The 11,680-nt window shown below is 43.0% G+C and overlaps 1 protein-coding gene across 1 annotated transcript in view; it reads right to left on the bottom strand.

Moving 5' to 3' along the window:
* Positions 1-338: 338 nt before the first annotated feature.
* LOC122919828 (protein crumbs homolog 1-like) overlaps positions 339-11,680 on the bottom strand; it is a 53,166-nt gene continuing 41,824 nt past the window's right edge. The window contains exons 7-12 of the mRNA XM_044269019.1: positions 11,100-11,647; positions 10,214-10,379; positions 9,023-9,878; positions 7,838-7,954; positions 4,148-4,268; positions 339-1,155 (exon numbers count right to left, since the gene is read on the bottom strand). Coding sequence (XP_044124954.1) covers positions 928-1,155; positions 4,148-4,268; positions 7,838-7,954; positions 9,023-9,878; positions 10,214-10,379; positions 11,100-11,647 — 2,036 coding nt within the window. The 3' untranslated portion in view covers positions 339-927. The remainder of the gene's footprint in view (positions 1,156-4,147; positions 4,269-7,837; positions 7,955-9,022; positions 9,879-10,213; positions 10,380-11,099; positions 11,648-11,680) is intronic.

Genomic DNA, 11,680 nt, shown 5'->3' with positions numbered 1-11,680 from the left:
GCACTTGGTATAATATCATGTTGCAGTATGATTTATGTCAATCGTTTCTTGTTTTCCAGACAGAAAATATAAGATGACTAGCTGCAATTGAGCGGTATCCTTATTAATGTTTAAATTGGTATTTCCACGTTTTGTTTTTATGTGTAACATTTAATATACAATGTGATGTCATTTGAGTACTGATTGACATGCGTAAAATTACCCCTTCTTGGGCGTCTGACATCATCACACGTGGCGGGGCAATTTGTGATTTAAGTTTGTGAATTTGTATACCAATGCAAGCTGATGAAGGCTGCAAGGGCCAAAACGTGTCCATTTTTTATGTATTTATGAAATAAAAAGCAGATGAATTGAAGATAACAAGCGCTCGCTGGGACTTTATTACTAAGTGATATAATAAGGCAGTAGCTCATAATGGAATTGTCATAACCTTCATTGCAGACAGATATTGCTCTTGTGCCGTGGCCGATACCCCTGGCACTTTTCACATTAGTGTATGGAAGGTACTGAAAATAAGACAGTAGAAATGAGAATGTGCTTGGTTTGGTTATACTACAGCAAAACTATGCAGTCCAAAGGCACAAGTAGGAATACCCTAAAGACTCCATGTAATGTATAAAAAAATAAAAATAATCAAAAGGCACATCCAAAACATCGCCCTCTGGATAGTATTACAGATGTCTCACCGATTGAAGAACAGGGCTGTGGATATTTACCACGTCTGTACACAATATCAGTCACAGGTTTGTCTTAGCTTCTATATATTGTGGCTTTGTCTCGATGGTTATAAATGGCCAGTAGTAAGACTAGCTGCCAAATATAAAGCGGAACCAAAAATATCTCCAGTGTTGGGACTGTCCATATGACGTATTGTCCACTTTACAAAATTACCCACATTCAGATCGGGCAGATGTCCATTGTCCCGCTTCATATCAATCGCTCTTCAGGGGGCACTTTCAGAACACTATCCATTTCTAGCCGGGCTCCGGCCACCTCCTGTTGGCTGGGACTGTATGTGCCTTCCGATTGTCTCCTCTTCCTTGCTGTCAGCACCATGAAAATGCCCACAATAATAACTAGAAGCAAAACCCCACAAGACACAGGGACTGCAACTCCGAGGAGAGGGAAGGGGAAAGCCCAGGCTGCACTGCTTTTCTGCAAGAAATGAACATCATATTATATCACAGGAGCCCTACCTGAAAGGTACAGGATATGTTGCATACTTAAATGGTCATAACAAGTAAAAACATAACATAATATAGTATATATTGTATATATAGTAAAAACATAATATAATAAAGTTATAGAACATAACCCCTCAATGTGTTGGTACAATCATCTGCTGAACTTAGTTGAATGCTCTTTGTGGGATAACACCATTAATAGATCTACCACCTGTCCACAGAATAGGTGATAAATACATACTGGATTGATGAGGGCCTGCTAGAGGAACGACGCTGCTGCGCCGGCCCACCCCTTCTTTGGCTTCACTGCAGTCCTCTGCTGCGGCTGGTTACTTCCACCCACTGGATTTCGAGCTACGGACTGGCGCATACGTAGTCCAACTCCCTGTTCCTCTGCCCATATGGGCACAGCAGTGCGCAGGTGACCGCCAAGTGTGAAGCGGCACAGGCGCAAGATTTGTGAAGTAGAGGAGGAGGTAATAATAGGAAAGGAGGGCGAGCCAGAGGGGTGAAATAGGTGTGGTTTTCTGGGCACATCACTGAGGGGTCTGGGCACTTGCCGAACCTCATTAACATAAGTTTCAAAAGTCTTTTTTTTTTTGAAGATCTCGGCAAGAGACAGCACAAATAAAGGTAACATTGTAATGTGGGCACAGGAATCTATAACCTGATCTGAGCAGTCTAAGGCTACTTTCACACTAGCATTCGGGCTCCGCTTGTGAGTTCCATTTGAAGGCTCTCACAAGCAGCCCGGAACGCATCCGTACAGCCCTAATGCATTCTGAGTGGATGTGGATCCTCTCAGAATGCATCAGTCTGGCACCGTTCAGCCTCCGCTCCGCTCAGCAGGCGGACACCCGAATGCTGCCTTCAGCGTTCAGGTGTCCGCCTGGCCGTGCTGAGGCAAACGGATCCGTCCAGACTTACAATGTAGGTCAATGGGGACGGATCCGTTTGACGTTGACACAATATGGCTCAATTTCAAACTGATCCGTCCCCCATTTTCAAACTGATCCGTCCCCCATTGACTTTCAATGTAAAGTCTGGACGGATCCGTCTGAGCAACTTTCACACTTAGAATTTTTTCTAAAATATAATGCAGACACCAGACGGATCCGCTCTGAACACAAGTGTGAAAGTAGCCTAAAAGCCTCAGATTAGGTGACAGACTCCATTTAAATCAACATATTTTTAAATAATTTTTTATGTTATTTTCTAAGTCAATATCTAGATTTAAACACAAACCATAAACTCCTGCAGTTTTTGCACTGATCCCGAAGCCTAATAATAGACGCCACTTCTTGGTCTGTACAGATCACTTTTCTGCAGTTATATATTATTCTAATCCTGCCTGTAATGATATCACCTCTGTGTATAGATAAGACACAGTAGGTGATTGTCATATCTTATCTATTCTTCCCTTGTACAATGTCCTCGGCACAGGGAGTCCCCCCCTGTTCACTTTTATGAGCCAGACGGAAATATTTTCGGCACATCTACGCCGAGAATGAAGCCCTGAAAGGGGTGGAGGGCGCACTGTGCATGGGCAGCCGCCCTCCATTCATTTCATGTACGCCGAAAATAGTTGAGCGCTGTCTCAGCTTTTTTCTTCGGACCCATATAAGTGGACCGCATGCTCAGTGGGCTCCCATTTGCTTCTATGGGAGAACGCTTGCTGGTGGCCAGAACCGGGGTCCTCCAGCCACCACTTTGGCCCCCACTGTTCTTGATATAGGTGCGGGTCCCATTGGTTGGACCCGCCCCTTTCAGACAATGGGGATATATCCTAGCGATATACCCCCATTGTCTCAGATAGAAATACCCCATTAAGTACAGGTTTTGCTTGGGGGTCCCAGAAGTTGGCTTTTGGTGTCAGAAAGCTAGCTAATGTACAAAACCACATGTAGCACAGCCCAAATCCTAAAATATTACAAAATACATGATAATCAGTGACAAACACTATCATTGATTAGCTAGATTTGGAGAATACTTGAGAAGCACATACATAGACATGCAGGTTATACACAAAGTGTGGACACCAATCAGATACACATCAGGAGTCTTAAAGGGGTTATCTAGGACTTTAAAATTGTCTTTAGTATAGGCCAGAGATGGGCAAACTGCGGCTCTCCAGCTGTTGTAAAACTACAACTCCCAGTATGCCCAGTCTGCCTACAGCTATCAGCCTACAGCAGGGGCAGGGCATGATGGGATTTGTAGTTTTACAACAGCTGGAGAGCCGCAGTTTGCCCATCCCTGGTATAGGCAATCAATAACCTATCTGGTGGGAGGCCAACTAGTGGCACACTGCCAGTCAGCAAGTGCCACATCCACATCATCGTTTAACTGGCACTTTTCATAGTAACTGGTATTACAGGTGACTGGGACTGAACTGGAATTCTAGGCACAGCTGCTACTAAACTAGTTGTGCCTTGAAAACCACGAAGGGGACACAGAGCCCACTTGAATGCCGTGGCACCGTCAGCTAATTAATGGAAGAGCCAAGAGTCAAACCCCCCAGGAATAATACTGACTGCGAAGGGTCATCAATTTTAAGTCCCAGATAACCCCTTTAATTACAAGTAGAAATAATGTGGAATCAGTACAAGCATGCAATTTTACAACCCAGTGTGGCAAATACAGTCATAGTAACAGATGAGCTGAGGTTTCCTGGCAGAAGTATAGAGCGAGTGATTAGCAATTCCCAGTGTTAATGAAGGTGGCACAATTTCAGGTGACACAGAATAACATAACGTGATCACACAGACCATGCAAACAGATTGTTAACCAACATGCAGATTCCCGACAAAAGCAACAGCAATGAAGGAACTCTGGCTAGCACGTGATCCTGGCAGGTGGAGCTCACACGTCTGGAGTGGAGTCACAAGACATTGCTTTGGAAAGCTTAGTGACACAAGACAGGTCCATATAGTCATCATCATCTGAGATCCATAGTCACCTACCTCACAGCGGACCCCGCTGAAGCTGGCATTGCAGAGACACTTGTAGTTGTTGACCGAGTCCTGGCATGTCCCGCCGTTGAGACACGGGTTGGGCTCACAGTCATTGATGTTGATTTCACATCTACACAACCAGAAATATAACAGAGAAGATCATTAAGACAAACATCTAGTGCAGGGATCAGCAACCTCAAGCACTCCAGCTGAAACTACAACTCCCCACATGCACTTCACTTCTGTGGAAGTTCTGAGAACAGCCGAGCAAGTGTGCATGCTGGGAGCTGTAGTTTCAGGGGGTGCCGGAGGTTGATGACCCCCTTATCTGGCATGTGCTACAGTATCGAGTATATAATATACAGCAGGATCTTATTATCCATGCTTGGCAATACATGCTGCCCTGAGAAGCATCTTCTTGTACATAGGGGTCTGATATTTTGTCCTGATTTTCCATTCAGATTTTTGCTGATATTTCTGTGACCATCCCATTCATCTGAAGCTGGCTTGCTGAAATCCATGCACATGTTGCAGAAACAAACCCATTCAGAGGAATGTTTCCTGCACATCTGTGAGCATATCCCTACAGGGTCACTCTGCTTTTGCTCATTGTTATGGTGGACCATGCATACCCTGAAGGTTCAGCTCAACAGCATCAGGCTGAAATCTTGCAGAATAATAAGTGCTACACAAAGAGCAATATCTATGTAAAAAAATCCTGCAAAATCTTGCGTAAATCTCAGTCAAATGGATTTTGACAAAACTTTATTCAGAACTAAAAACATACAAAAAATACATTCAACTACAACTGAAGGATTGCTCTGATTCTCATCAATACTTCGTACGTAGAGGACCAAAGCTTTCACCCTAGTACTTATTAGAAGACAGCTATGTAATCCTGCAAGTGAACAGAAGTGATGTTATATCGGCTTCGACTGGACATTTATACCCCCCTCTTGAGAATTAGGTAAGGGGGTTTTCAGGGAGTACAATATCGATAAATCTATCCTTAGGGGTCCGTCTCCCAGGACATCCGCCGTTCAACTGTGGCCTCCTCCTCACCTTTATCAGTCACATGGCCTAGGCACAGCTCAGATGTGCTTGGTTAGTTGTGAGCGCTGTGGCCTCTACCAACAGTTGATCGCGAAGGTGACGGCTGACTCCCACCAATCAGATATTGATGACCTACCCTTAAAGTAGATGAGTAATTGACTAAATTGATCCATGGGAATGTGAGGACTTCTTTTACAGTATCCTCCTAATGGATCAGTCTTGGGCCTCATGCACACGACCGTTGTTCAGGTCCGCATCCAAGCCGCAGTCTTTGCGGCTCGGGTGCGGACCCATTCACTATAATGGGGCCGCAAAAGATGCGGACAGCACACTGAGTTGCTCCATTCCGTGGCCCCGCAAAAAAAACAAAACAACATGTCCTATTCTTGTCCGTTTTGCTGACAATAATAGGCATGTCTACAATGGGCCGCCCCTTCCGTTCTGCAAATTGCAGAAGGCACACAGGTGGCTTCCGTTGTTTGCGGATCCACGTTTTGTGGACCGAAAAAACGGAACGGTCGTGTGCATGAGGCTTTAGAGCAAATTCACACCGTGGCTTTTGCATTCCACAGCAGAATCCACTCTCGTTCCTGCTTCGGCTTTTCAGTTTGAATGCAGGTGGACCCGCTCACCATTTAGCCCCAGTGAATGGACACTATGTCAAGAAATGACATGTACTTTTTTTGGCGCTGTCGTAGAAGATAAACTGTGGCTGATTGAATGGCAGCATGGCCTCCCATTTAAAAAGCACGCGACCAGTGCGCGCTTCTTGGCATGGAATCTGTGCCAGGAAAAACTCTGTGAACTAGCCCCTAGGGTTCATGCACACAGAGGTAAAGTATGGATCCATAGCGGTTTATGGGCGCAGTATTACAGTTCCATACAATGTGGATTGGTAGTGAGGCCATGGGCATACGACTATTAGGAGAAGGAATACATATTACAGATTTCTGATACAGGAAACAATCCTTATGTGAACAAAGGTGCAAGCCAATGGCTCCATTAGGCAATGCTGTGCATACAGTTGCAAGAAAAAGTATGTGAACCCTTTGGAATGATATGGATTTCTGCACAAATTGGTCATAAAATGTGATCTGATCTTCATCCAAGTCACAACAATAGATAATCACAGTCTGTTTAAACTAATAACACACACAGAATTAAACGTTACCATGTTTTTATTGAACACACCATGTAAACATTCACAGTGCAGGTGGAAAAAGTATGTGAACCCCTAGACTAATGACATCTCCAACAGCTAATTGGAATGAGGTGTCAGCCAACTGGAGTCCAATCAATGAGATGAGATTGGAGGTGTTGGTTACAGCTGCCTTGCCCTATAAAAAACACACACCAGTTCTGGGTTTGCTTTTCACAAGAAGCATTGCCTGATGTGAATGATGCCTCGCACAAAAGAGCTCTCAGAAGACCTACGATTAAGAATTGTTGACTTGCATAAAGCTGGAAAGGGTTATAAAAGTATCTCCAAAAGCCTTGCTGTTCATCAGTCCACGGAAAGACAAATTGTCTTTTACAGTATGCACAAGAGCACCTGGATGTTCCACAGCAGTACTGGCAAAATATTCTGTGTACAGATAGAACCAAAGTTGAGTTGTTTGGAAGAAACACACAACACTATGTGTGGAGGAAAAGAGGCAGAGCACACCAACATCAAAACCTCATCCCAACTGTGAAGTATGGTGGTGGGGGCATCATGGTTTGGGGCTGCTTTGCTGCGCCAGGGCCTGGACGGATTGCTATCATCGAAGGAAAAATGAATTCCCAAGCTTATCAAGACATTTTGCAGGAGAACTTAAGGCCATCTGTCCACCAGCTGAAGCTCAACAGAAGATGGGTGTTGCAACAGGACAACAACCCAAAGCATAGAAGTAAATCAACAACAGAATGGCTTAAACAGAAGAAAATACGCCTTCTGGAGTGGCCCAGTCAGAGTCCTGACCTCAACCTGATTGAGATGCTGTGGCATGACCTCAAGAAAGCGATTCACACCAGACATCCCAAGAATATTGCTGAACTGAAACAGTTCTGTAAAGAGGAATGGTCAAGAATTACTCCTGACCGTTGTGCACGTCTGATCTGCAACTACAGGAAACGTTTGGTTGAAGTTATTGCTGCCAAAGGAGGTTCAACCAGTTATTAAATCCAAGGGTTAACAGACTTTTTCCACCTGCACTGTAAATGTTTACATGGAGTGTTCAATATAAACATGGTAACATTTAATTCTTTGTGTGTTATTAGTTTAAGCAGACTGTGATTGTCTATTGCTGTGACTTAGATGAAGATCAGATCACATTTTATGACCAATTTGTGCAGAAATCCATAACATTCCAAAGGGTTCACATACTTTTTCTTGCAACTGTATCTGGCTTTGTGAGTGAAGCAGTTCATTAGACGTGCCTACTTGAGGATATAGGACCATAGGTGACCCAGTACATGTTGCCATGCTCTAGCTGCCAGCAATCTTAGTTCATTTCCTCAGTCTGACAGATGTGGCCAAGTTCTCCAAAAGTCACTCATAAGAATAAAAAGTATAAAAAGTATACTCATTTTTATGTAAACAGCGCACACCCAGTAAAAATGGTGACTGTCGGCTGCTATGATGTTTAATTTCACATGAGTTCTTACCTTTTTCCTGTAAAGCCCGGCCGGCAAGTACAGTTTGCGCCCCAGATTCCATTATTGCATTTACCGCCATTCAGGCAGGTTACGTTTATTCCACAACGCTCAGGAGGGAACGGCCATCTGTCAGAGAAAGTGAGATGATATTATAATAATCAAGTATTTTCACATCCTATAAATAATTCAAAGCTTCTTTTAGTGTGGCATGCATTCTCCTATTCTGAGAGAGAATCCATTGCCTTCACCTGTCACAAATATGAGCTGTAACATGAATGTATAGTAAGGTCCCATAGGAAAGGCATGAAGAAAAGTAATGTGAAGCAAGTCATATTATTGTACGAGACATGAAAACTTTCCACAATGGAGTTCCTCATTAGAATAAAACATTTGGCAAGTAGGGTTTTCTTAGTAACCTTCCATTAAGAAAAAATTGTGTAAGGCTACTTTCACACCAGCGTTTTTGCTGGATCCGACAGGGTTCAGCAAAAAATGCTACCATTACTGATGATACAACAGTCTGCATCCGTTATGAACGGATCCGGTTGTATTATCTTTAACATTGTAAAGACGGATCCGTCATGAACTCCATTGAAAGTCAATGGGGGACGGATCCGTTTTGTATTGTGTCAGAGAAAACTGATCCATCCCCATTGACTTGCATTGTGGGTCATGATCGATCCGTCTTGCTTCGCATCTCAGGACGGAAAGCAAACCGCAGCATGCCTGCATTAGGCTTTAGAATAAGGAGGCGTGTCTGTCTGTAATCCAATCTGATTGGCTGGCAGGAAGCTGATGGCTACAGCAAGTGTGTATGTCAGGGATCAGCAACCTCTTGCACTCCAGCCATTCTGAAACGTCAACTCCCAGAATCCTCCTTTCACTTCTATGGGAGTTACAAGAACAGTGGCTTAAGTGTGCATGAGTTGTAATTTCACAGCAGCTGGAGTGCCGAAGGTTGCTGGTCCCTGGTGTATGTGAAGTGAGGGAAGGCAGTTTTGGCCTCAGAGAACTGGCAGAGGAGAAGATTCTCATATTGCAGGTTTCAAAATAGCCGTAACTAAGAGAAAAGCTCAAGGAAAACAGTGGTGTGTGATTTTTTTGGACAGTTACACAGTTATTTTTTTTGTTGTTGTTAATTTTTGAAAACTTTTTTTTATTACTTCACATTAAAAGGTCTTTACTGACACTTACTCGCAGTAAACCCCGGCAAAGGTGGCTGGGCATACACATTTGTAGCTATTCACACCGTCTAAGCAGAAGCCTCCATTTAAACAACGATGCTGCTCACAGTCATCCACGTTAATTTCACAGTTTTTGCCGGTGTAGCCTGAAGAACAGTTGCACCGAAAGTCATTCTCCAGGTCGTAGCACGAACCATGAACACAGGGGCTAGACTTACAGTCATCAATATTGAGCTCACAGTGAACTCCCTCCCATCCCGATTCACACGTACAGCTGAATGAATCGAACAAATCTTGACATTTTCCACCATGCTGACAGGGAGCATCACCGCACACATCTGCCCCTTTACATCCAAGCTCCAGTGACACTTGTTCTTTCTTCACAAAATGTTGAGGAAATAATTGATCAGCAAATGGCAGATATAGGCCTCTGATGGAAACTTGTCCAAGGCATCCAGTGTAATTCTTAGCCAGTATAATTGCAGTGTCCTCTACTAAGAAACTCAAGCTGGCAGCATTGCCGTGTAGTGTTGTACTCTGCTCATTGTCTAAGCTTATTGTCCATCGAGGGACCACATCTATAAAAGATTTCATCACCTCAACTCTGTGCCATAAGGCATCAGAAACCATCATCCTTGTATTGAAATGGATTCCGTCCACGCTGTTTCCACTCTGTAAAGTGATGAGCAATTGACCGTTCTGAACGATGATAGAAATATAGTCCAGATCTTTGGTGGCTTCAAGCAAAATAGCATCTGTGTCTCGAGTCTTGAAGTCTATCGAAATGAATTCAAGTTGTGGTCCTGATGAAATGTTGGATGTAAAGATCACTGAGCTTTCTTCTTTGAAAGTGGCGTTGACCAGACCTAAAAATAAGACAGACATCAAATCATCTCAAACTATTAAAGGAGAAAACCGAATTAGTGAAGCAAGCAAAAGTTCACATTTCAGTTTTGGAGATCTGCCGCAAATGCCAGCTGGACAAAATAAGGTTGCATACAACGGTTTTTGTCCAGCCGAAATCAGCTGGATCACCGTCAGACCTCGTTGCAGTCAATGGTTAATGGTGAAGTAGAGGATCCTGTTATATATGGCAGGCTGCTCTAGGCTGGAACAGCCTGCCGCATCTTAAAACGGAGATGTGAATGAAGCCTAACTGAATAGGTAAAAAAAAAATTATAAAATAAAAATCTATCCATACATGTATACCCTCCAGGAAAATCTTTGCAGGTGGCCTCTGATGGACAAGGATTCCACTGACACCACACCTGCTCTTCACACGTTGGTCCAGTGAATTTGGCTGAGCACTCGCAGGTGAAGTCGTTCCAGGTCACGGTGCAGGTGGCATTATTCTTGCATGGGCTGGACTAGGAAAATGAAGATGAAGATCTATTCATTTGTTCGATCATTACAAGAGAAAAGAAAACACTCCATATTCAGCTGTAGAGGAGAAACGTTGAGTCTAACTTGTGGAATTTAGGTCTTTACCCTTTTTCTTTTGGTTTTTGTAGATGCACATTTTCTCCATGCTGCCTCACCCATACATTGGGGCAGATATACTGCAGCCGCACCCCCTCATCCATTCACTTTTTTTTACAATAGACAAACAGGGGGCTTTCCATTTACCCTGATTCTACAGACAGGGAAACGGGAGGAAACCACTATCCGCCTGATAAGATTTATTATAAAGGTTCTTTATTCTACTGATTTATGCAAAGTGATAATTGGTAAGATCTAAACAATATAAAGAAGCCTTCTAATTATTGCCCAGTGTAAATGTGCTCAATTATCCTTGATAAAATATATTTTATATCTCGCCATCAATGCACATAGAAATGCGCAAATTATAATTATAAACTATATTTTTCTTAATTAACCCGTCACATCAATATCTTTACAATTTATATTTTTATTGGCATTATTTTATTACTGTCATTAAACCCCTTGAAGCAGAGAAATGACTAATGTATGAGACTTCAGTATGATACTAAAGTGACAAAACCAGCATATAAAATGTGTGTGCCATATACATAATACAATCGAATAAATATTGCAGGAACATGTTATTTCTCGTGTTTTATGCTCACCTGACACACGTCATCAGACACACAATTCTTTGTGACATTGCTGATGGAAACTGGGTAGACTTGATCATCTTTATCATCAAACGAGAAAAACTCCAAACGACGATCATTGATTCGAACATCTTGAAGGCATCCTTTAAAATATCCACCCCACTGCTCAACGTCTCTACCCGGTGGCATTCCTCCGATGAGTACAGTGTCTTCTGCTGAAACTGATAATGTTGGCAGCTGCTCAAACTCTTCCTCAAATTTGACACCGTTTAGTTTGACAAGCCCCTCCATTACTGATATAGTGATCATATTCTTCTTGCCATTGCTGACATATTCTTTGAAAGAAAGTGTTTCTGACAAAAATTTGATATTGATTTGTCCAGATTTCAGGTAGATTGACAAGTAATCCACAGTACCATTACTCATCTGTAGGACCAGGCCATCTCGTTTGAATGTCCTAATGAATGCAGATATAGTGAAAGAGTCTCCAACATGTTGGGCGATTGTGAAGTTGGCAAAACTAGGTATATCTTCCCAGAAGAATGTCCCAGATGTGTACTCTGTAGAAAAAGAGAGGAATGAAGGTGAATCCA

The sequence above is a fragment of the Bufo gargarizans genome, chromosome 9 (assembly GCF_014858855.1).
Source record: "Bufo gargarizans isolate SCDJY-AF-19 chromosome 9, ASM1485885v1, whole genome shotgun sequence".
Classification (NCBI taxonomy): domain Eukaryota; kingdom Metazoa; phylum Chordata; class Amphibia; order Anura; family Bufonidae; genus Bufo; species Bufo gargarizans.
Note: the sequence above shows the minus strand (reverse complement) of the source record. Positions and strands in the feature narration are given on the sequence as shown.